Here is a 25,593-nt window from a genome sequence, read left to right as displayed (position 1 = left end):
TCTCTGACATGTAGGAGGCACTGCGAAGCCATGGAGGGTTTCAACTCTGCTCAGACTTGCAAAGGCCGCTTCTAGGAAGGCAGCATTCTCCTCTTAAACTCCTCTGTCCTCTGTCCTCTACATCAGGGTTTTTCAATATGGGCTCACAAACTGCACTGTATTCTCACTCTTTTGTTTCTGGTGAGGTGCACTTTCAAGGGGTTTGGGGGGTCTGGGTTTTAGGCTACTTAGTCGGTGACCTTGGGCACGTCCTTCCAGCTCTCTGGTCCATTCAGGCCCTACCTGTGAAGTGGGGGTCTGGCACTGGCTGCTGGGTGCATCTGTTCCAGCTCTGATGCCTGGGGCCCGCCTTCCCCCTCCTGTCAGCTCTCCAAGAGTGGAGTCCAGCCACCTCCTCCCCCTTCCCTTCCCTCCAAAGGTTCTGCAGGGGCTGGCCCACAGCCGGTCCTACAGACCATCTGTTCCCAGGCAGATGCTGCCCCCCCCCCCCGGGCCCACCGCCCCAGCAGCTCATCCCCACTGAATACGCACATGGGGCACGGCTAGGGAGGAGGTCGCTTATCTGGACACCCTTGCTGAACACTCGTTCACCAGGCAAGTCATCACCAGCAACTACAAAACGCTTAAACCAGACACTTAGCTGGAAACCTTTGAAACTGCTCACAGGGAAGGCTAAACACTCCCAGCTCATTTGTGACAAACTCACAGTGGCCTCTGAACATCAGGTGGCATTTCCACCAAGGATCTTAAAGATAAAAGAGTCAAAAACCTCCCCTAACCAACATACTCCCTTATGTGAAATCCCTCGGATTTCACTATGTGGACTGAATTTTTTTAATATTTGTTTTTGAGAGAGACAGACAGACAGACAGAGAATGAGCAGGGGAGGGACAGAAAGAGAGGGAGATACAGAATCTGAAGCAGGCTCCAGGCTCGGAGCTGTCAGCAGAGAGCCCAATGTGGGGCTCGAACTCATAAACTGTGAGATCACGACCTGAGCCAAAGTCAGACACTTAACCGACTGAGCCACCCAGGCACCCCGTGGACCGAAATTTAATAAGAATGAGTATTCCCACATATAATGATGCTAACAGTAATTTTACCAATGTTTGGGAGCTGCAGTAATTATAACCGGCAATTTTGAAACCTACTTTTTCCAGTACCTACTATGTGCCAGGCACTAGCCCTGTTACTTTCTATATATCATCCACAACCCCAATGCCTTGTAGCATGGTATGTTTCTATTACTATTATAGATAGGGAAACTGAGGCTCCGAAGTGGAGTGACTTGCTCAGGGTCACAGCTAATGAGCAGCCCTGTCAGGAGTGAGCCCCAGCTCATCCCACGAGGCCACACTGAGGCCCTGTGAAAGGAAGATGGCAGGCACGTATTGTTTCCAGTGCCCCTGCGTGTAACTCTACCTTGGCCCACAGTGACACTCTCCTGACTGAGCCTGCATTCCAGAGCCCCCTTCCTACAGGCAGGACTTCCTAGAGTGAACCTACTCATGGCTGTTCAAATGTGAAAACCCCCGACTCACAGCAGGGCCACCGTGTCTGAGCAAAAGCTTTTATCAGCTCAAAGTCTGTTCCTTTTTGTGGAAAACAAAGGGCAGGGGCCACTTTCTGAATGTCAAGAGTCTGAACTGAATTGCCCTGCCCATCATGCAGCCTCTGCCTGGCCTGAGTGTGGGGACAGATGTGCTGTGCTCCACACACAATGAGAGCGGCCAATGGGTCACTCTAGGGTCAGGCTTCAAGAGGGCGGCCTATCGTAGCCAGCCTCCCTCTGTTCCAGCTAACTGTGACTCAGGTCCCACTGCCGCAGAGAAAAGAAAAGCTGTGCTGGGTGGCAGGAGGCCAGTATATTCACATATACTTACTGAGCACCTACTATGTCCTCAGTTCCAAGGTGCTGCAAGAGAGGGTGGCCGAGAAGGCTGAGATGCACCCCTGCCTCCCAGGACCACCACCTTCCGCAGTGGCAAGAGCAACAACAGGACGGCAAACCACACTCATTGTGGACCCACTCTGTGTAGGTAAGGGACCAGGTGGCTGATCGCACTGATGTTCACCCTACGAAAGGACTGACTCGGTTATGCAATTCAAATGATCTGGGTCCAGTATTGTCTGAAGCCTCTGTGACAGCAAATAAATGTCATTCTACTATATTTTAAAGTAGATGCCAAATCATTCACAAGGTTCATCAAGTGTCCAGGATGAGTTCAGCACTGGACACGGTCCAATCGGCCATGCACGGTAAGCATAATAAGACCCACAGCCCCTCCAGCACACACACCTAGGAACCACACGCTGGGCCATTCTTTGCTTCCACCTCATTTCTAACACAGCAGTGCTGCAAAGGGACATCTGATTATTCCCACTGCACAGGTGGGAAAACAATGGCTTGAGAATGTTAATTGGCCAGGAGACAGAAATGAAATTTAAATCGGAATCAAATGATCATTCTCAAAAATTGGAAACTGTCTTAATGTCAAAAAATAGGGGTCTGAATTATTAAATTATGATACAACCATACCAAGAAACTCCATACAGCTGTTAATAAAGAATAAGGCAGTTCTACATTAATCATATTAAGTCATCGTCAAGATCTATTAAGGGGGAAACAAGATGCAGAGCAATGTTTACAGCGTGATCACATTTATGTAAAAATTCTGTCATAAAATTCTGGAAGGACACTCAAGAAACTGTTAATGGTGGTTGCCAGCAGGGAGAGGAGTTGGGGAGCTAAAGGGTGTGTGTTTGGGGGAGGGGGTATTCCCTTGTAATGTTTACATTGCAGTTTGCTTTTCAAAAGTAAAGGCGGGGTGCCTGGGTGGCTCGGTCAGCTAAGCATCCGACTTTGGCTCAGGTCATGATCTCGGGTTTGTGAGTTTGAGCCCCAGCTGTCTGCTGACAGCTCAGAGCCTAGAGCCTGCTTTGGATTCTGTCTCTCTCTCTCTCTCTGCCCTCCCCTGCTTGTACTCTGTCTCTCTCTTTCTCTCTCAAAAATAAATGAACATTAAAAAAACAAACATAAATAAATGCATACATATTTTTAAGTCTCTATGACTTCCTCACACATGCCTGCTGTGTCATGTCACCATCCCTTGTCCAAGGGAACTTAGTTCATACCTACTTAGGGAAGGAAGGCACACATGTGGAAAAGTGAGTGAATGCAGCAGATGAGGGACACCCGGTGCTGAATGAGTATGCAGGGGACAGCCCTGGGCTGGGCGAGGGGCCTGGGGTGAGCTGGGGTCAGGGCATAATGATATGGCAGAGGGGCGAAGGGGAGACCAGGCCTGGCCCTGGGTCAGGAGGGAAGAGGAGCTGAGTGTCAATGTCAGGGAGACTGGGAGAGACACATGGGAGTTGAGCAGGAAGGTGGTGAGTTCAGTGTAGACTGGAGGATGGCTCTGACAAGGGGATGGTGTCCTTGTACTCATCTTGGTAGAAAACTCTCTCTGGCCTTCATCAATACCAGAAGCCTTGGCTGGCTGCCAGCTCCTTCTGCTGAGCTGTCGCGCCAATAAATACTTGTTGGCAGGTCAATTAAACCATCTAGGAACAACGTCTGGAATACAGTTTCCCTGGCCCGATGCAGGTGGCCAAGCCCTCTCTGCCAGTTAGACCTGAGATCCTGTTTCCTACTCTCCCCCCACAACCCCCCACTCCAGAAAATGAGTCCTGGGCACCAACACCTGCTCTGTGGAAGGAGGCCCTAGTTGCTGGGCAAAATGGAGTCAGGGATGGTCCAGGCAGCGGGAGGCAGGGCACAGGAGTGCTTGGGCCTGGGTTTAAGCACAGCTCTACTGCTGGCTGGCTGTGTGGCCTTGAGCACATTCACTAATTTACCCTTACCTTTCGAAGAGTCCGTTTTCCCATCTACAGAATGGAAATAATAATAGCAACATTGCCTCAAAGTTTATTATATAGACAAAAAAGAGACAAGGTGGGGGAAGGGAGAGAGAAGAATGCCTGGTCCAGCACACAAAACGTGAGTGGCATAAACAAACAAACAAACAAATAAACAAAAACCTTATCATTGTTCTATGACTCTCTGATCAAAGCTGCGTGGCCCTCCAAGTGTGTATGTCCCTGTCTGGGGCTCCTCTCCGTTTCCTCCGCTTACACACCACTCACCACCCAAGATCTCCAAGACAGGAGACAAGGCCGTTCTGTCGACCTTCCTGGCCTCCAACATGTGAAAGGAGGAGGCAGGGAGTGGAGTAGCAATTCCGGAAACCAGCCTGGAGCAGATTCCAAAGGCCTGGCCCACCTCACAGTAGTTGGGCCAAACCTCACAGCAGTTGGGACATTTTCAGTGACATTCCCCTGTTAGCGACCAAAGCATGCCTGATTCACAGCCACTGCTGGGGCTGTCTTTATGCAGCTAACTTTTCACTACACCCCATGGAGCTCTGTACTGAGCCAAGAGCTTTGAGGGCTAGAGATGAAGGCAGGAGTGAGAAGTATCAGGACGGCGTTTCAGAATCTCACCCAGACCCACCGCTGAAGGGAAAGTCCAGTTGGCTGTGTGGCCGCCCAGCCCGGTGGAGCAGCCTCTGCTGTTCCTTCCCTTCCTTCCCCCTCTGCAAACATCTCCACAAGGGGCCCACTGGGCCACTATGCCTCCGTTTGAATTCCAGCTCCCCCAATTACCAGTTTTGTGACCCTTGAGCAACGTACTCAAGCTCCCTGGGCTTTAATCTCTTCATTGTAAAATGAGATAATACAGGCATTAGCTGAAAGAGTGGTTACAAGGATGAAGTGAGTTAAAATCTGTAAAGTGCTTAGAAGAGAGCCCAGCACCACCTATGAGGGAGTTTAGTTTATTGCTGGTGGGTTATTACTGCTGTTATTATTTGGGCCCTGTATCTGATCGTCTGGAGACTTGTCCGCTTACCCGGCCTTGGTTCTGCACTACACTTAGACGGCAGAGCTCCTGGGGGCCCTGCAGCTCTTTGCAAAAAACTCTGAGATGTAAGGCCACTTCACTCCAGGCCGTGGCCGAAGAGCACATCTGCGACAGGAAATCATGCTTCTAGGAGCCCTTGCCCCCAGCAAACACAGGCTACAGAGTTAAATGTCAGACCTTTTTAGGTCTTGCTTTCACAGTCATAAAAATTCAAAAATTGAGAAAAGGATATCCATCAACTTATTTCCGTCACATTAGACGAGAAGCTTCTACTGAGGTCACTTCTGTTGTAATTCATAAGTGAACCCGGGACCTGGCTCTGCTCACCTAGCTAATTAAAGCAGGAAGCACCAATTGCCATGCATCTGTTCTGTGCTGGTGACCTCTATTATGCCCACTTGACAAAGGAGAACAGTGAGGTTCAAACAGAGGGGTGATCCTTGTGCCCGGCCTTCTGGTGAGTGCCAGGGCCAGAGTCTAACACTGTCTGTGAGGGGCCCTGGGCACAGCTCTCTCCCTGATGATCTTCCGGGGAAGCAACCCCAGAGAGCAGCCCCACCTTTCTGTTCCAGAGCATCTCTCTGACTGTGCTCCCCCGCATCCCTGTCAGGTTTGAGTATCGAGACTTGACATCATGTCCACAACCAATGTTGGCACAGAATTCTCATGTACACAGCGCCAGCTTGGGTCACCTTCCCCGCCCAGGGACTCCCTAAGGCAAACACCTCCCGGTGTCCAGGGATGCTCTCGGTGGACATCACTCCAGGTCCCAGCTACAGGCGCCACACAGTCCCTTCCCAACCAGCCCCTACCAGACTCCACTACAGCATGTCCTATGGCCCCTCTGTAGTCAGAGCTTGTCCTAGGCTGACCATGGCCTTTCAAGGCACAGAAAAGTTGAGTTTCCCCCCATTTTAAATTTTTTCAAAATTTTTATTTATTTATTTTGAGAGAGAGACAGAGAGAGTGCGCAGGGGAGGGGCAGAGAGAGAGGGAGAGAGAAAGAATGCCAAGCAGGAACACAGAACCTGATGCAGGGCTTGAACTCACAAACTGTGAGATCATGACCTGAGCTGAAACCAAGACTCAGACGCTTAACCCACTGAGCCACCCAGGTGCCTCTAGTGAGCTCCTCCTTTGTGCAGTCATACCCTGCTCATGGTAGAGAATATTACTTCTATCTGGAGAACAGGCCATTGTCATAGCAGAGAAGACAATCTTGACATAGAACACCAGATGCTACAGACAAGCATCACATGACCTCCTGGCCTTTGCTTGCCTCCTGGAGGAGCCTTCCAGCTTCAGCCAACCTCAAAAATCACTGCCGGTGGGGAGAAGGATGGAACAGTCCGAGTTTCAGCCTCATCAAGCTTCTCCAGCCACCTGAAGTATCCAAGAGCTCAAAACATCCCCAACACAACTATCTGTTCCCATCCAGCTCCCCACCAACATTGCACCACGGAGGATACCATAGCTTGACTACTCCTGATCCTAATGTGCACGGGGGAGCCACTGACTATAACCTTGTTGGCACCTCAGCTTTGTACCTAAAAACCAAGCAACTGATAATAGCTGGGCATGAATCAATAAGTCAATATCCAAGAGGAAGCCCCCTTGGGGACCCAACTGTAGGCTCAGGTAGCTCCTGCTGGGTATCAAGGTCAGCCTTTAATCCCAGCTACAATATTATTGGTACCACATATGAGATCTCACAGCAGCTATGAAAGAGACCTGACACTGTCCCATTTTACTGATGAGCAAAATGAGTTTTAAGGCATTAGAATGACTCATCAAAGACACAAAACCATTGAGCACTGGGGATGCAGTTGGAACGAAGGTGTGTCAGACTCCAGAGCCTTGTACACCAAAGTCCACCCTTCTAGTCCCATGATAAATTCTGGCAAGTAAATTTCCCACTTCTGCTTGAAAAGAGTGTTTGTTATTGCCATTGGTTTTTTCGGTACTGAGGTTTGCCTGATGCCCATTGTCTGTGAGGGTTCCAGACATTCTCCACGTGGCACCGGGGTGATTAAACGAGCCCTACTGAGCACACACTCAGCTGCTCCGAGATCTAACCAGTTCATCAGCAAAAACAGAACAACCCTTTGCCATCCATGGAGATCTCAGTTCAACAACCATGAGAAGGAAATTTGAGCAAGAAGGCTGTCAATTACAACAGAGAGCTGAGCACACCAGCCACTTTCTGCTGGCCTGGCACCCTTGAAAACAGTCAACCTCACCTACACTCCAGTAAATATAAATTTTACTTGAGTAAAATCTTGTTCTTGACTTCTTTTGTTGGGTGTTACTCTCAGTTCCTCAGTGGAAGGTGGGGGGCAGGTGGGGAGTGAGCTTGGAAAAAGAACAGGCTTAAGAGACTGACAGACCTAGGCAGACCTGGTTCTCTGTAGCTCTGCTCTTCAGTTTTGTCATTGCTGAAATGGGGGCAATTATATCTCTCATTTGAAATGAATAAACTGGAATTTTGGCATTAAGCACCTGCCTCTGTGAGCTTTGTCAGGGGTATGGCCGGAAGTCTATTTGAATGAGGCGTATATGAGCCCACAAGTGGAGATTCAGCTGGTGGCCATAGATGCCTCTTTCCAGAGGCCACCCTACCTCAGAGTGACTCCCTCCTAAAAACATAACCATTTTTTGTCGCCATGATTTTGAAGCTGCCTCGCAGCACGATGGTGCACGTGAAATGACAGGAGGCCTTCAAGCTGCCAGGGATCAAGCCCGGCAGCCTCCCAGGGTGTTTTATTTGCCCATGTGGCATTTTCAGCTGCTGCCCACTTCTAAAAATTGGGATCTTTCACACAAATCTAGATTTCTGGGTCTTGGAAAAATGAAGAGATTCTACAACGTTTGGCTCTCATTTCCAGGAAGCAATAATCAAATAACAATGAGGGGCAACTGCCCCCTTGTCACCAGGAAGAGCTGGGAATGGAGTGTTCAGTCTCTGCCTTCAGCTGGGGGTCAATACATAATACATAATAGTCGTTATTATCATTACTTATTATACTTATCATAGTATTAACTCAGAGTGTATGGCATTCAAGTGCAGGGACTCTGTCTTCCACTGTCACTCTCCTCCTGTGTGAGCCTGAGGCCCGGCACAGAGGAGATATCATTTTACATATGCGTTATACAGACAGCAAGATTTATGATTTGTATCCACACAGGAAGCCGTTATTAGGTACCTGTCACTGTTCTAAGCACCTCACGTACATTATTAGCATATTTGGTCCTCACAACAACCCTGCCCAAGATTACTTGTGCCACTTTTGCAGGTGGGAAAACTGAGGCACAGCCCAAGATCACCAAGCCAGGAAAGGAGAGTCCCAGAGTCCATGTCCTCCACACGCCAAGGTTATCCCAAGTGGCTGTGGAGGGTGGGGCCTCCCCTGCTTCTTGCCACCCTCCCCAACTCGACCAGTGACAGCCAGCGCCTGAAATCCCCCGCCACCCTCACTCTGCACTTACGGTCAAGGCCGTTGATGTAGCGCATGGTGACTTCGCAGTGGCCCCACACCGCACTCACCACCGGGTACAGCTTCTTGCCCTTGAGGCCGCGGAAGGCCACGCCCAGATACTGGCCGTCCACCACGAAGCTGAGCGTGCCCTCGTCCATGTCCAGCACCACGAGCAGCGAGTCCGGCAGCGCGAAGGCCTCCTCGGGCCCCAGGAAGGCGGGGTAGGCCACTCCCGGCCTGTTCTTGCCGTCGTGGTAGAGGCGGCTGCGGCCCAGGTCCCAGCCCCACGACTCGGCGTCACTGCCCACCAGGGCCGTGTAGCCCACGGAGTGCAGAGGGGCTCGAGCCGTGGCCACACCCACTACGGCGTGCGTGCCACGCTGCCGTGCCGGCCAGTTGATCTGCCAGGCGTGCAGGCCCCGGGCGTGGCCCACCTTGCCGCGGATGCCGTCGGTGCTCTGGGCCACCGGGTGCCGGTGGAAGGTGAGCCGGTCGTCGTCCTTGACGAAGACATTGAGCGAGCGGTCCTCGGGGTTCCACGCGTGCCGCAGTTGCACGGCGGGCCCTGCCGCGGGCATGTCCAACAGCTGGTCGAGCCGTGCCGGCCGCCCCGGCTCGGCTCCCTGGAGCTCCCGCTTGGCCGGCCGCAGCGCCGGCTCTCGCACCTCCACCGACTTGAGGCTCCCCGAGAGCTTCTGGCCCATGGCTCACTGCCGGGCGGGGGCCGCTGCAGGCCACCGCTACCTCGTGGGAGCTTCCGCTCCCCACCGCCAGGGATGGGCCACCGGGCTGGGTACCAGGCTTCTGGACCGTACACCTCCGCAGCCTCTCCCGGGCTGGGGCAGGGGCCCAAGCTCCTGGAAGGAAGCAAAGGGCACGGGTTACAATAGCAGCATCGACAGCCGTTTATGCCCAGGGGCTGCATTAATAATAACCTGAACATGGACACAGAACAACCATCTGAGGATGGGGTGGGGTCTCCGTGGGAAGGTGAGTGGGAGCCAGGGGGAAGGAGGGAGCTAGTGTCCAGGCTCTGGAGCCAGAAAAATCTGCATCCAAATCCCTGTCTCCATCTCTAAGCTGTGTGACCGAAGACCCTTAGCCTCTCAGAGACTACAGTTTCCTCATCTGCAAAATGGGGATAAATAGCACCCTCTGGGTAGTGTGGTGATCTGAGAGACAATAATATAAAGGGCTAAGCCTGAGACTCTATGGCTCTGTCCTCTCTGGCTCTATCCTCTGGGCATGCCACAAGCACCCCTTCCCTTCGGATGGGCATGCTCTTTCTTTGGGCACATAAACACCATTAACAGCACTGACCCCGGACAACCTCCTCTGAGGCAGGATCCTGGTTTTCAGCGAGGAGGACTTGGCCACCATCTCTAGGAGGCCAGCCAGAGCCCAGAGTGCTTGAGCTCCGTGGACAAGCCCTGGGTATGAGGAAAGATGGAGAGGTGAGCCCTGTAGCCAGGCCGGAGCAGAGGCTGCTGGGCTCAGAACGACTTCCCCTGAGACAGACCAAGAGGCAGGCGTTCTTCATGCCCTGCTCCACCTGGCCACAACCTCCCACCCAAACAGCGGCTCACTCGCAGCCACAGTCCAGAGAAGGAAAGAAGCTTGCTGCCTCACAGCACAGCAAGTATAGTATGGATTCCTGTCGAACTCTCCTATTTTATTCTCAACTCCCATCTTCTTTTTTTTCTATTTGCAGACCCTAACTTCAGCACATGCCAGCCCTATCCAGAGAGCTCTGGCTAATGTTTAATCTGGGGGAAACCAGAGCACGTAAAACTTTGCAACACTAGACAGGCCTAAGATAGCAGAATACAGTTACTTCTTTTCATATCCCAAATCACCTAAAATAAAGGAGAAAGAGAAATGTAAATTTTATCTTCAGCAAAACTAGAACACATTTGTAACCCAAACCACAACTTAAATGGAAAGACTGCCAAGAACAGTAGAGGGCTGCCAAAAGCAGTGAAGATCAAATGGGGGTGAGAAAACACCTACAGAAAACACCTGTGGCTGCAGATCTCGGCTAAGCTGGCAGAGCCAACCAGTAGCTGGCACTCTCTGATGGAAAAAACCAATGGTTCCTAAACAGAACAGTGGGAACAGGGTATGCGGTCTGGCCTCGGGAGCTGCCTCGGACACCCTGAGGGCAGAGGAGGGCAGGGCTAGCAAGCCAATCACAGGCCTGCCATGGTCACAGGAAGCAGTGTGTTGGTGAGGCCGAGTGGGGGCCTGAACTGGTGGAAGCCCATGGCTACAGATCTCTGCTACCTGGGTAGAAGCAAGGCCAAAAGAAATCACAGTCTTGGGAACAAAATTACCATGAACCGGAGAGCAATCCTGCTCTCCTAAAATACTTCCTGGCATCTCCTCTCTGCATAAATCCACTGCAAAATGTTGATCTAGAGGAATAAGTACACGATGTAGTCAAAGATGCTTACAGGAGAAATAAAGGAGGAAAAGAACAACAAAAAAAATGGCAAACCAAGAAAATTCACCAGAAGAACGCTGCCACAAAGCATATAAAAATTGTGACTAAATTTGTAAACTAATTTTGTGATCACTTATTGCAGAAGGGAGACAACTAAAAAAAAAGATAAAATACGTCTAACATAGTTATAAAGGCAACTTCTAGAAGAACTAAAAATAAAGTGAAAAGCTTCCAAATTGTCAGGAAGAACACAACACAAAATAAAACCGACCGTACACTGAAAGATTTTGCTGTAAGAAGCAAAAGAAGTCATAACACAAAGACATAAAATATGATAGTAAAACTAAGCCTGAAATACTAGCTGTGTTAATGAGTGGCCATAGTAAAATACAGAAAAAAAAAATTCTAAGATTGGAAAATAAGACAAAACTCCCAACCATATGCTACATACAAGAGACATCTCCAGGGGCACCTGGGTGGCTTAGTTGGTTAAGTGTCCGACTTCAACTCAGATCATGATCTCACAACTCGTGATTTCGAGCCCAGAGTCGGGCTCTGTACTGACAGCTCAGAGCCTGGAGTGTGCTTCAGACTGTGTCTCTGTCTCTCTGCACCTCCCCTGCTAATGCTCTGTCTCTGTCTCTTTTTCTCTCAAAAATAAATAAACATTTGAAAAATTTTTAAAAAAGAGACATCTCCAAACAAAGAGATGCAACAATATTAAAGATCTAACATACCAAATAATAGCACCAAAATTCAGAGCAAAAGCTACAGAAAAAACAAGAACAAACAGATACACAGGAGAGGCAGGTGACTTTAATGTACCCTTTTAAGCTTATGACAGATCAGTTAACCAAATTAAGTAAAGACATAAAAAATAAAATTTGCATAATTAATAAGGCAGGGTTATATATCAAACATTTCCCATTTATCAGGCCACAAGTAAGCCTTACCAAAAAAGCAGAGATAATACAAAATCTATTAGCATAAAAGAAAAACTAAAAATTAATCCCAAAAATATAATACAGAACCCTACCATGCGGGTATTTTAAAAAACTCTTTTTTTCCCTAAAGTTTATTTATTTTGAGAGAGACAGAGCATGCAAGCATGAGTGGGGGAGAGGCAGAAAGAAGGAGAGAGAGAGAATCTCAAGCAGGTTCCACACTGTCAGAGCAGAGCCCAATGCAGGGCTTGAACCCATGAACTGTGGGATCATAACCTGAGCCAAAACCAAAAGTTTAACTGACTGAGCCAAGCAGGTGCCCCTAAAAACTCTCTTCTAAACAACTCAAATCAGAAAAGAAATCTATATAGAATTTGCAGAATATATAGAGAGTAAGAATAAAAAAACACATTCCATATTTTAGAACCTGTGGGATCCTACTAATGTAGTGCTCAGAGATATCATGGCTGGCGTACTTATACTAGTAAGTATAAAAAAAAGAAAATACATGAATTAAGCATAAGGAAATAGAAATATAATAGAACTAATATGGGAACTAGTTCTTTGGGGGAAAAATACCACAAAAACAAAAGCAATACAACACAAAACCTATCTAATACAATCATTTAATCTACCATATTATCTATTATACGGTTATTAATTATTAGATCGTTATGCTGATAGGATGTAATGAAATGATAAAACACGATGTAATGAAATAGTACTTTATGGTCTTCTTCCACAAAACCTCAGTCTAATCATGACAAAAACATAGGACAGATTCCAAGGGGGTCATCCAACAAAATACCTGACCAATACTCTTCAACACTGTGAGGGCCACTAAAGACAAGGAACATTTGGGGCACCTGAGTGGCTCAGTCAGTTATGCGCCCAACACGATTTTGGCTCAGGCCATGATCTCATGGTTTGTGGTTTGGAGCCCCACATTGGGCTCTGCTCTGACAGTGCAGAGGCTTCTTAGGAGTCTCTCTCTCTCTCTCCCTCTCTCTCTGCCCCTCCCCCCTGCTCTCATATTTGAGGGCACACACTCGCTCTCTCTTTCAAAAATAAATAAGTAAATAAAATTTTAAAAAGAAAAAGGAACATCTGAGAAACTATCACAGTCAAGAGGAGGCTACCTAAAGAGATGTGACAACTAAATTTAATATGGTATCTTGGAACAGAGAAATGATAGTAGGTGAAAATAAAGGAAGTCTGAATAAAGCATAGTCTTTAGTTAACAACGTATCAGGGTGCCTGGGTGGTTCAGTCCGTTAAGCTTCCGGCTTCAGCTCAGGTCATGATCTTGCAGTGTGTGAGTTCGAGTCCCACATCAGGCTCTGTGCTTACAGCTCAGAGCCTGGAGCCTGCTTCAGATTCTGTGTCTGCCCCTACCATGCTCATGCTCTGTCTCTCTCTGTCAATAATAAGTAAACATTAAAAATGTAGAAAACAAACCAGTGTATCAATATTGGTTCATTAGCTGTGATAAATGCACCATACTAATGTAAAATGTTAATAGGGAAAACTGGGTGTGAGTATATGGGAACTCTACATATTTTCTATGTAGTTTTCTATAAATCTAAAGCTATTTTAAAAACTAAAGTCTGTTAATTAGAAAACATTAAACCAAGTTCCAAGTTCTAGAAAATTTTTAAAATGCACAAAACTAAAAATCACCACCTATCTCATTAACCAGATGAAACATTGTTAGCATTTTGATGATTTCATTTTATCTTTTTTTTTAAGATTTATAAAATATTACTGAATTTTATTTTTAAAAATTGGCATCATGGGCCTTTATTCAGGTTATTTCACCTAAAATTAAATAATTAACATTTTCATGTATTGTTAACCACACTTTAAATGCAGGATTTCAATGACTAAAATAAAGAAACAATAAAACATATAAACCATTTAAGCCAATCATGTAAAGGGTGGGGAGAAGACACAAACATAAGAAATGAAAAGGTTGGGGGGGCGCCTGAGTGGCTCAGTCAGTTAAGTGTCCAGCTTCGGCTCAGGTCATGATCTCCTGGTTCATGAGTTCAAGCCCCACATCAGGCTCTGTGCTGACAGCTTGGGGCCTGGAGGCTATTTCAGACTCTGTGTCTCCTTCTCTCTCTGCCCCTCCCCTACTCACACTCTGTCTCTCTCTCTCAAAAATAAATAGAACATTTAAAAATTATAAAAAAGAAAAAGAAAAAAGAAATGAAAATAGAAAATGACCAAACAGCAAAGCAAAAAGCACTCATAAAAGAAGTTAGACTTGCTTATTGTTTTAATAGGAGAAAATACTTATGACACATATTGCAAATATATGACAAACTACTACAAATTGGTAAGAGAAGACCAACCCACATACAGAATGTGAAAGATACAACAAATAATTCACACAAAAAGAAAAACAAATGGCTCCTTTGAAAAGATGTTCTGTCAAATGCATAATAAAGACAAAAAGGTTAGGGGGCACCTGGGAGGCTCAGTCCATTAAACCTTGGACTCTTGATTTCCTCTCAGGTCACGATCTCACGGTTTGTGGGTTCAAAGCCCCAATGGGGAGCTCTGCATTGACAGCATGGCGCCCATCTGGGATTCTCTCTCTCTTCTGTCTCTGTCCTACTTGCTCTCTCTCAAAAATAAACAAACATTTAAACAAAAGAAAGAGAAACAAATTGGAACTACAGTGAAATGCCATTTTGTTTATCAGATTAGCAAAGCTCAAAAAGTTGGATAAGACCTTCCTGGAGAAGCAGATAGGCTCACAAGTTGCTTAAGTGAAGGTGAAACGGTGTGACCTCAGGATGGAAATACACATACCCTTTGACCTAGCAATTCCACTTCCAGTATTTATTCAGTATTAAATATGCAGAACTATGTACATACATATAATACATCAGACACATATAATATATACTATATATAATGTATATATCAAATATTTTATCTATATGTAATGCATTTCAACATCACTTGCAGAAAAATATTGGGAAAGAAACAAAACTAAAGACAGGCTAAATAAATTATGGTAAATCCATGTAATGGAATACTATGCAACTGGAGAAAAGAACATACTGATGATGAAGTCAAACCAAGTGCAGAAACTTATGTGAGGTGTGCTGCCATTTCTGTGGATGGTAGGGGAAGAGTCAAAGGGAAGAGGCAGGGGAGTGAGGAGGGGGTGGGGTATCGAACCCAAAGGGCCCAAACGGAAAGGAGGACCAGTTGTGTCTACCAGAAAACTGGACACTGTAGTTCACTGAGCAAGACAACTTGCTTTTTTTCTCTATTCACCTTCGAGCTTCACGCAACCTTCATTCACCCCTTGAGCCTCAACCAGATTAGGAGAAGTAAGCACGATACTGTGTGTGAGGTGCAGGGTGTGTGTGGGGACTCAGTTAATAGAACTGACACTCATCCAGAGCTGTCTTTGTGTCTGTACCGTCTGCCCGAAGCAACTGACTGAGGGGGTCGGAATCTGCCATTTTTCTAATTCACTTAAAGGCATCTTACAGTCCCATTCTAATAGACCAGGAAACTGAGGTGCCAAGAGGAAGCAGCCTGACCGAAGTGAATGGCTAAAGGACAGCACAGCTCTTCCCATCCTGAACCCAAAGTCCCCATGTGCTCCTCTGTGCTTTCTCCAATACTAATCTTAAGTATCTGCACCTACTCTGTGCCAGGTGGCATGACAGCCGCTTCACAGGAACTGTAAGGCATCCGCCCCTTTATTCAAATGAGGAACCAGGCTCAGAGAGGTTCCTAGCAAGTGACAGGACTGAGAGCGACCCTGGGCCATGGCAGGACAAGCCCGAGCTCTCCCATTTTCCTCCACACTGTTAAGAACAAGGCAGAGGTCTGTCATCAGGGCTGCGTGGCCCACATAGGGCATGTCTAAGGGAAACTGCTTTATCCTCATAGACAAGCTGGCCAACTTTGGAGTTGTTGCTGTTGAAGAAACACCTTTAATGTGTCTGAAAGCGACAGCCAAACCACATCCCCAGAGGAGACCTGCACTGGGTCACTGAGGGCAAGAGCTCTCCTTCCCAGTCTCAGGGTCTCGAGGCCTCTGCTCCAACAGTGGCAGGTGGGTATCCCATAGGCTGCCCACACTGGGGGTGAGACTTATAACAGATGGCCCCTTTGCTGCTGCCCCCAAGGCAGGACCCATGCAGAGTGTTCATGTCCACTAACTAGTGACTGCTCCTTATCATGAAGGGCCAGCTTTGAATGCCGGCTGCCCACTGGGCCTTGGGCAAGGACATAAGCTCTCGGAGACTCACCTGAAAAGTACTGCTAACTCTGTGCTAACCTTGCCTGCCTTTGCAAGCCTGTCTGGAATGGCACAGGGCACCCAGGAGGTACCCAGTAAATGATAAGTGCTCCTTTAAACTGTGTTCTCTGACATGGCCATTTCAGCACCTGAATACATCTTTTTTCTTTAATGTTTTTTATTTATTTCTGATAGAGAGAGAGAGAGAGACAGACAGCATGAGCAGGGGAGGGTCAGGGAGAGAAGGAGACATAGAATCTGAAACAGGCTCCAGACTCCGAGCTAGCTGTCAGCACAGAGCCAGACGCTGGGCTTGAACCCACAAACCGTGAGATCATGACCTGAGCCGAAGTCGGATGCTTAACCGACTGAGCCACCAAGGCGCCCCTTGGCACCTGAATGCATCCTAAAGAAACGGCCATGGGTGTGCACTAGGATTCAGCAACAGAGCAAAGGGCAGAGTGGTTCATAGCGGCAAATAATGGAGATCAGTGCAAATGCTCAACACTAGGGGACTATGTGTTCACTTCTAGCTCAGACCCTGGTCTGCGGTGGGGGCCCTACTCTGTCCTCACCTTCCCTGTACCCAAGAAGACTCACTGCCTCTACAGTCTTCACCCCAGGGAAGTTCCAGCTCCTGAAGTCTCCTGCAACTGGTGAGTGAATAACAAATAAAAGAGGGGCTAAGTAATTTGGTTTTAGTCCCATGGAACTTGTCAAGGGCAATGGTCAGGATCAGAATTGAGGGACAGAATGACCAGCGGACAACAGGCTCGAGGCCAGAGCTGGGAGAAAGGAAGTTAGTAACGCAGGTCCCAACTCCTAAACCAGGGCCACAGGTCAGTCTTCAGGTCTTTGTCCAGGTGGGCGGAGCCCCTAGTCCTTCCTTCCTCAGCTCCCCAGTCCTGCCTGAGAGCTCCACCTTCTCCAGGAAGCCTGCCCTGATCCACCAGGCCTTCAGGGACCTGCCCAGCACCTCTGTCCACCCAGAGCCGGCCTGGTCTCTTTAGTCCTGCTGATCTGCTTTTTTTCTCTAGGGGTGTTCCCCTGAGGACAGGAATCTTTCACCTGTACTTCTCTGCTCCCCACCATGCACAGACACAGGCACCATGCTGTAAAGACAGGGCAGAGCCCATGTGTGCGTGTGGAGAGGGGACACTGAGCTTCAGGGAGGTCTCATTTCTGGTTTTCAGAGGATGCAGCCAGGAGATGGGGACGTGGGGCCTAGTTCTGCCACTAACACTGTCATCGCCTCTGATCACCTGACTCTTGTCTATATCCAGTCTGCCCCTTTGTTAGATACTGCTGTGCACGCTTCCTGCCCTAGTCCTCATTTATTCATTCAACAAACACCTGGAGGATAGCTGTCACGTGCCAGGCTCTGTGCTGCTGAGAGCTAGAGACAGAGCAGTGGCCAGGTCAGGCTCAGTCCCTGCCTTCGCCTTCAGCCAGAAGGCATGGGTGCTTGTCACCTTTCTTGTCTCCACCACAGGACGTGGCACTGGGCCAGGCACACAGGAGATACAACAAAGTCCAACTTCCTGATAGGAATAATAACATCGTCTCTCAACCCAGTAAGCAGAGGGCATGCTGAACAATGCTTAATGGTTCCTCTTTTACATTTCTCCCCAAACCAAACTTAATTTCTTAGTCTACGCTTAGATGGGGATGCTTAATGACATTATCTGGAAGGGTCCGCACTGGGGCTTCAATGATGACTGAGCAAGAAAACAAAAACCCAAATTGCCAATTGCCCTCTCCAGGACCCTGGTGGGTGCTAGAACCCGACAGAGAAACGAGGAGATGTGAAGTGTGGAGGTTGCATCGCTTAAGGAGCCTCGGCAGTTTGCAAAATGTGACACGCAGTCTTCATAGGCACGGGACCAGAAATCCCATTCTTGGAGGCCAGTCTGGCCAGGCTCACCCAGGCATAGGGTTTGCTGCAGGAATTGGTAATGACTGGGTGAGCCGCCCTCCTCTCAGTGCGGCCTTTGGCAGACTTAGGGGTTGGTACGGATTTCATTTCTTCGTGTAACCAACAGTGATGCTGCTTCCCTGGGGATCTGAGGATAGAGGAACATATAAAACCAGACCACTTCCCTCTAGGGAGAGCTCACACCAAAGGGGTCACACTCAGCGACAGGTTTGAATAATGACAAGGACTATATAAAAAAACGAACAACAGTGCAATTTGATACCATTTGAATTCCTTTAATAGATGGCATATTGCTTTAAAATATATACTCCAGCATTTGTAAAATGCAAAGCGAATTTAATCATGTCCTTGCTTACAATCTTCCACAGCAGGATAAAGTGCGGACCCCTAACCCTAACCTCCCAAAGTGCTCCCCTGGCCCATCATCCTCTGCAAACACCTTCACTGCATCCCTACCAACCTGCCAGAATTTCCCAACGGGCACACGTAAGCCCACACATTTCCTGTCCCGACACGCTGCTGCCTTCGTCCCTTCCCTCTCCCTGCACAACCTCACAGGCACACAGATGGGTAATTCAGCTCGGGTATCAACACTTCCGGGAAGCCTCCTTCCCTGCTCGCAGAGCTCTTATACTCATCTCCACCAGACTTATCACAGGAGGCTGTGACTCTCCTTATCTGCCTTCCCAAGACCAGCTAGGAAACAACTCGAGAGCAGGGATGGGTCCCTTCACTGCGGTCCCGAGGACTCTCTATGGCCCTGGCTCAGAGCAAGGGCTAGGTTAATGTCTACACAAGGCACAAGCCTGAGCAAATGAGTAAAAGAACCTCCACCAAGGCATGAGCTGGAAGTACAGAGCTCCGTGAGCTCAGGCAATTTATTTCCATCTTCATTCTGTAGTGTTTGCCTCTGTACAACGGAGCCAAGGATACCTACCTGAACCTGGTTTGACGGGGATGTTTTGAAGATTTTCTTAATACAAATAGTAAGTAGAGGGGCTGCTTCATTCCAAGATGCTCATTCAGAATGAAACCCCAGATGAGGAATGAACTAAAGAACCCTCAAGATTTTATCCATGGATGCCCATTATCTTTCTCCCTCTATACGCATGCAGGGAGCTCACACTACCAGTGGCTGGGCAAGTCTTTTCTTCCCCAGAGCTCACAAAGAGAGCCATCTGTCCGGTTCCAGGTGGACCCGTCTCACGCCTGTCTTCCTAGAGTGTGAATCAGTGAGGCTTTCCCCAGCCTCTCCTTCTTCTGGGGTTTCCATGGGAATCCTCCCACGTGTGACTGAGCCAGGGGCCCCCAAGGCAGAAGCTCAGGCTGTCAGCCAGCAAGGAGAGCAAAGGACGGGATGAAGGAGGTTGCTGGGTGGAGACCCAGGCGGCATGCTCTGCAAGGTCATTTGAAAGAGACACACCTCTGAGGCTGCGGAGGCCAGAGGCCCTGATACACAAGCAGCCTGGGCAGGCCTGGTCACCCTGCAGTGGCTCCCACACCCAGAGGGCAGCCCCAGACACATTCAGGTTGTTCTGAGGGGCAGCTGGCCTCTGTGAGGCCCATTGTGGCTCGGGCTAGAACAGAGCTGGGCCACAGGGGCTGGGGGAACGTGCTTCACTTTGGGACCCTCTTAGGGAAAATTCTATGAGGAAAACACAATAACCTTCATGTCCAGCCCCTCAATTATCTCCCAAGCTGAACTTTGCCCATTTGGTTTAACTGGTTGTGGGAAAACACAGGATGCCTGAAAGAAAATCAAAGCTATTCATGCCTCAGGCTTGATTGAGGAGATCATGATAGGCACCTGCTGGGATTTCTGAAGGTCCTTCTGTTAAGCCTGAGGTCTCTGGGAGCATTTTTGAGATACCAGTGAGCAGAGGAGAGGAAAGGCACTGGTGAGGAAATGTGAAAACAGGGAGGCCAGAGGGCGGTTGTGAAACAGAGAGAGAAGATGGGGGGGGGGGGCATGTGAGAGGGAGCCCCTGGCCCCAGGAATCTATGTAACTTAACTGATCTACTAGTACATGGCTGAGAGGGGAGCCATCTCTGTGGTCTGATTAACCAGAATAACCTTGTCTCCCTCCTAGAGAAAGCAGAGCTCCATGTTCACCATCAATGACATTTCACAGCGCTACGCCAGGTAGGTGACGTTGGAGCTGCTCTTGGCCTCTCCTTCTGTGCACACATGGAGGTATAGAGCACACGGCAGCTTCCTGCCACCTCGCCTGCCCCATAAACCATGGGGTAACCCCTAGGTCACGTATTCCATTTCTGCTCCTCTCTCTCTCCTTTCCGGCCTCTGCAGTTTCTTCCAAACTGGGTATCCAGCCCTGCCTTCTCTCCTCATCACCAGAACCCTCTTCCGGGAAGCCTCTGCCCACCAGATTAGGTGCTCCTTCAAACAGCCTTGTAAAGCCAGCTGGTCTCTTTCTACCACAATCCTCATCTAGGGGGCTTGCTCACCTTCTCGGGATATCAGACATCTGGGGACGAGAAGACCCAACAGTATATGTCCAGGGCTGAACCTCAGCCTCTTCCCTCTCCAGCATACCAGGTTCTTCTCTGTACACCCCCCCGTTTCTGCCACGGATTCCCCATCTCTCTCCTTTAATGCCTCCGGCTCTCCCTCAGCTCAGCTATTGCCTGGATTACTTCAACGATCTCCTAATGGGGCTCCTGAACTCCAGTCGGTGTCCCCTAAGCCCACATCCACATTGCCAAGGGATAAATCTGATCACGCCACCACCCACCTTCTCATTCACGTCTCCACGTGGCTTCTTGGGGGAAGCTGCACCCCGTGGCTTGGCACAACAGTCCCCACGACCTGCTCCTGCTGATTTCTCCCACACCGCCTCCCAGCACGGCCTAGCTCAGAGTGGCCACGCCAGAGCCCCCCAAGCACCACATTTTGTCCATACCTTGGTGTCCTAGGAGCCTTCCCACTTCCCCTCGCCTGGCTGATTACTCCCCCCAAGCAGGCTGGGCAGCCTCCCTGCCAGCCCTCCATCTCTGTGCATCCTCATCTTTGCAGTCTTCTGTACTGCGAGCCGCATTTCTCGCTGGCAAAGCCAGCACCCAACTCTCCTCTACCTCTTGCCAGCATCCAGCCAGCACCTGCTCCCTCTGGCGAGGCTAGAAAGTACTTGTTGGGCTGAAGACGGAATATCCACTCCACATCTCCCGTATCATTTGCATTGGAAGCAACACACACTTTTCTTCAAAATTAAACTACACATTAAAAAATAAGGTACACACTTTAAATGGGGATTAAGTTCTAAATTCAATATGTGAAGCAAAAAGCACATGCAGTCAACACCGGCCTGGAAAGGCCCACAAGGCTCAAGACACTTGATTTGGGTTTACCATCCTCTTCCCCAAAGGGTTCATCAGAGACACCAGGTTTTCCCACAGCCTCCAAACAGATCCTTATTTCTTGAGCTGAGCAGCAGCAGATGAACTAGTTGACTTATTTAGGAACCATGTTTTATTAAAAATGTGTTGATATTTTTATGTATTTTTTGCTGTTGATCTTCTTTAACCAAACACATATGGTTATGTTCACATAAATTAAGTGCACACATTTATGTACTAATTTTTTTAAATGACTATGAGGCAGAAACTCCTGCCTGGTAACTTCACCCCGGGTCCCACCACCTGCCTGATTTTCCACGCAGAATGGCCTGTGCTAGCCAGGGAGCTGCCTGAGACCCTCCGTTCTGAAAACAACAGAGAAGGGACCTTTCAAGAACCTGGCTGTGTGACAACAGGCCAGGCAACTCAGGGAATTAAGCAGCCCCTGTCTGGTGAGTTGAACTAGGTCTCTTCACAGACGGATGAGGAACTCTGTACTGGCGCAGGCCTGGGCCACTTCCTGGGAGAGGAGTGACGCCCCCCAAGGACAGGCCTGCCCAAGGGAGGAGAAGGAGCCAATCTGAAGAAAAGCAAAGAGAAAAAGTAGTCTAGGAGGGGGAACAGCAAAAGGAAGTCCTTCCACTGTTGCAGCAAAACCAGAAAGGCCCAGAGCAGAGGGCAATTCAGGAAGAAAATGATGACCAAAAGGAGGAAAGGGCAGTAACCAGACCTGGAAGTCCCTGGTGGTGACCAGATCCTACTGCGTGGCAGCTTCGAGGAGTCTCTAAGATAGAGAGGACTTTAATTTATTTAAAATTTAAGAGAGGTTTCTGATAAATGCTTATTGCTACTATCTGCAGAAGTGAAAAAAAATATAAATCTTATTGTAGTGCTTTTTTTTTTTTTTTTTAAATAAAGATAGAAAGATCACAGGCAGGGGAGAGGGGCAGAGAGAGGATCTTAATCAGGCTCTATGCTCAGCATGGAGTTCAACTCAGGGCTCAATCTCACCACCCTGGGATCATGACCGGAGCTGAAATCAAGAATTGGTAGCCCAGCCAACCAAGCCTCCCCAGGGTCCCTAGCTTACTGCAGTTTTAACTTACATTCTTATTGAGGGAGGGAGAGCATCTTGTCATATGTTTAAGTATTACTTCACTTTCATTTTGCGTGTGTGGACTGTTTATGGTCTTTATCCAATTTTGGTCTTTTGCTTATTGATTTGAGGAACATTTTACATATTAAAGAGATAGCCCTTTGTGATAGGAGTAATAATTCTCCCCCTGGTTTGACTTTTGACTATTTATGGTGCTTTCTTTCCCATGCAGAGTTTCTTTTTATATAATTGAATTTATCAGTCTTTGAAATAAAATAGAAACAGCAACTGAAGAGATATTTGAGTGGGGTGGCCAGCAAGTTGAATTTTGTTTGCTGTTTACCAAAGGTGGCTTAGATTCCTCTTATTACTACTTTTTAAGGATGTTTTAAAAATTGAATCAGAGGGTGTGTTTCAGAAGAATATGCCCTTGTGTAAAGCTTGCTTAGATCATGCTACTGACACTTTGTCTTTCTGCAAACTCCAGTAATCTTCAGAGCTTTAAAAACAAATGAAGGTTTTAGGGGATGAGGAGAGGTTCCCCCATCAGCCTGAGTGACAAGCTGCAGGATAGGGCCGGAAGACAGAGGTGAGAAGGTGGGGAAACAGAGATGGAAGAAACTGAGAGAGATTTAGTGCATTGATCTCTTCTTATGCTGCGGTGGCCAGCCGGGAAGAGGGTGGGCAGAGCCTGGATTCTCCTTTTAATAGCGTTTCCCTGAGTCTCAGGCATAACATTTCACGTCTTCCGGATTTAGGCTCATCGGATTTCGGGGAGGGCAGAAGGTGGGTGGAAAGATGGGGGCTCAGATTCCTAGAGAGGAGAGAACTCCTTTCTTCACACCCGCCCCCCAACAGCCCCCGGAGGAGGATAGGGCAGACGAAGAAAATAAACTGGGAGAGATTAGAGTACTTGCCCAAGGTCACACGGAGGGCTGATGGTGGAGGCGGAATTCGAACTCTAACCTGACTCCAGAGCCCAGACTCTCCACCTCTTCGTGACAGCGGTACAAAACAGCCCTCCTCTCCATGCCAGTCCGCAACAGTCCACGGTCGGCCATTAGGGAGGCTGCAGCGGCCACTTTCTCAGCTTATCCCACCAGAGAGAGGTCCTGGTCTCCGTGTCCCCTCCTGGCTCAGAGCCCGTGGCGCGTCCTGCGCCTCCCGGGCAGACACATTTGCCGCGCGCCAGGCTCTGGCCTCCTCCCTCCTTCCCAGACCCCACCTCCTACCCTCGTCCGACTCGCTGAGCTCGCGACCCCCTCCCTTCCTGAGCATCACCAAGTTTGTCTCCAAGCAAGGCCAGAAACTGGCCCCGCTGCTCGGGCCAGGCGACTAGCCTCTCTATCCCAGGGTCTAGAGTAAACGAGAACAGCCACCACTTCATCACAGCCTACTGCGTGCCAGGCCCTTAATTTCCGCCTCTCCGAATCCCCTGTCCCCCACCCCGACCCCCAGAATTTATTCAGTCCCCGTTATATAGACGAGGGAGCTGCTACAGCTCCAGAAAGTTGTGACGCGCTTGGGCTCACACCGCTAATAATAATGTACTAGCATTTGACTGAGTACTTCCTATGTGCCAGGCACAGGTCTACGGACGTTACAAGCACCACCTCGTAGATCCTACCAATACTCCTATAAAATAGGTACCATGATCATCCCCATCCTACGGATGAGGAAACTGAGGTTTGGCAGCTTGCCCAAGGTCACCCAGACGGTGAATGACGGATCTTGGACCCAAACCCAGGCAGGGTGACTCGGGGGACAGTTTTCCGTTCTGTCTCCATTACACAGAGAAGCAGCCGACTTCGAACCTACGGTAAGAGGGGCCAGCCCCAAACGCCTCAAGGCTGCGCGCAAAACCAGACCAGCTGGGACTGCCACAGCCTGCAGAGAGGAATTCCCGGGAACCCGGATAGGACCCGTGCCAGGAGCTCCCGCTGTGGTGAGTGCCGGCCCGCACGAGGTCCGCGCTGCCAGATCTTGGCTCCGGGGCTCCCGCGCGCCCAAGGGCGCCCCTCACCAGAAGCTGGACAATACTCACCATAAAAGAGAGGGCGAGCGCCTGCCGGGAGGAATCGCCAGCGCTGGCAGGTCCTGCACTCCCTGAAGAGGCGTCTGCCGCCGCCGCCCACTCAGGGGCGCCCGAGCAACCTCGAAGATGCCGGCTGGCTCCCCAGGGCCAGGGGCGCGTCTTCACGGCCGGTGCCCAGCAGCAGCGCCCCCTCTGCCCGGCAGGGTGGCCTGGAGTTGGAGCGTTCTTGGGGAAGTTGGCGCTCGGGCGAGGCGGGAGAGCGGGAGAGGTCGGGTGGGAGTGGGGCAGTGCCTTCCTGCGCGGATCCCGGGGACGCGCCAAGGCCCGCGCTCTAGCCGTTCCGAGGCTCCGCGCCTGACCCGGAGGGCGGCGAGTCCCGAGCTCAGGGATCACGGGCCGCGCCTCGGCCGCTGGCCCCTGGCGCGCCCTGCGTCTTCCCTGGCGCCCTGGGCGCACGTCTCGGTAGTTGGAGCTGGGGTCCGGGCCCAGGCTGCGGTGCGCTCATCGCCCTCCCCAGGGGCTGGGCGCCTTTGTGCGCGGGGCGCGCCGGCCGCCGCGGCCAGCTCTGGATGCTGCAGCCGCCGCCGCCTCCCCCTCCTCCGCCGCCGCCGCCCGCTCCCCGCCTTCCCGGCCGGCCCGGAGGCTGCAGCTGAAAGCCGATCCGGCTGAGCTCATCCCTGAAGGCCACTAATCCAATAGCCGCGGAAGGCGCGGCCGCCGGGAACGCCCCTTCCCCCACCATCCCGCGCCCCGGCCCGTCCCAGCTCGGGCCGCTGCCGGCGCCGCCACCTTCCCGAGGCCACCAGCTGGCGGGAGAGGGAAGTGGAGCCCGCGCCCGCGCCCCTGTGCCGAGTCGGCGCGGTCGCCATTCACCCGCCGGCTCACCCGCGCACTCCCTCACTCCCGCACTCATTCATGTGCACGGGTCCTCCCCCATTCATTGAAGCGCGCGGGAAGCTCCAGGGTGGGTGCCCCTGAGAGGGAGGAGACACCCACGGTCACTTGGCAGCTTTGGTGTCTCCACCCAACGCACGTGGGAAGTAGCAGCCAGGAAATGAGGATGGTTGAATAGCCTCTTCCTCAGACACGTGTCCACACTTTATTTTTAAAGAGCA

The 25,593-nt window shown here is 49.9% G+C and overlaps 1 protein-coding gene across 1 annotated transcript in view; it reads right to left on the bottom strand.

The window, feature by feature from the left end:
* SPSB4 (splA/ryanodine receptor domain and SOCS box containing 4) overlaps window positions 1-25,031 on the bottom strand; it is a 79,145-nt gene extending 54,114 nt beyond the window's left edge. Inside the window, exons 1-2 of the mRNA XM_039248571.1 lie at window positions 24,488-25,031; window positions 8,408-9,254 (exon numbers count right to left, since the gene is read on the bottom strand). Of these exons, the coding sequence (XP_039104502.1) occupies window positions 8,408-9,101 (694 nt within the window). The 5' untranslated portion in view covers window positions 9,102-9,254; window positions 24,488-25,031. The remainder of the gene's footprint in view (window positions 1-8,407; window positions 9,255-24,487) is intronic.
* Window positions 25,032-25,593: the final 562 nt, after the last annotated feature.

Source organism: Hyaena hyaena, unplaced genomic scaffold (assembly GCF_003009895.1).
Source record: "Hyaena hyaena isolate Hyena2069 unplaced genomic scaffold, ASM300989v1 scaffold_311, whole genome shotgun sequence".
NCBI lineage: Eukaryota > Metazoa > Chordata > Mammalia > Carnivora > Hyaenidae > Hyaena > Hyaena hyaena.
This window is presented reverse-complemented; position numbering and strand designations above follow the sequence as displayed.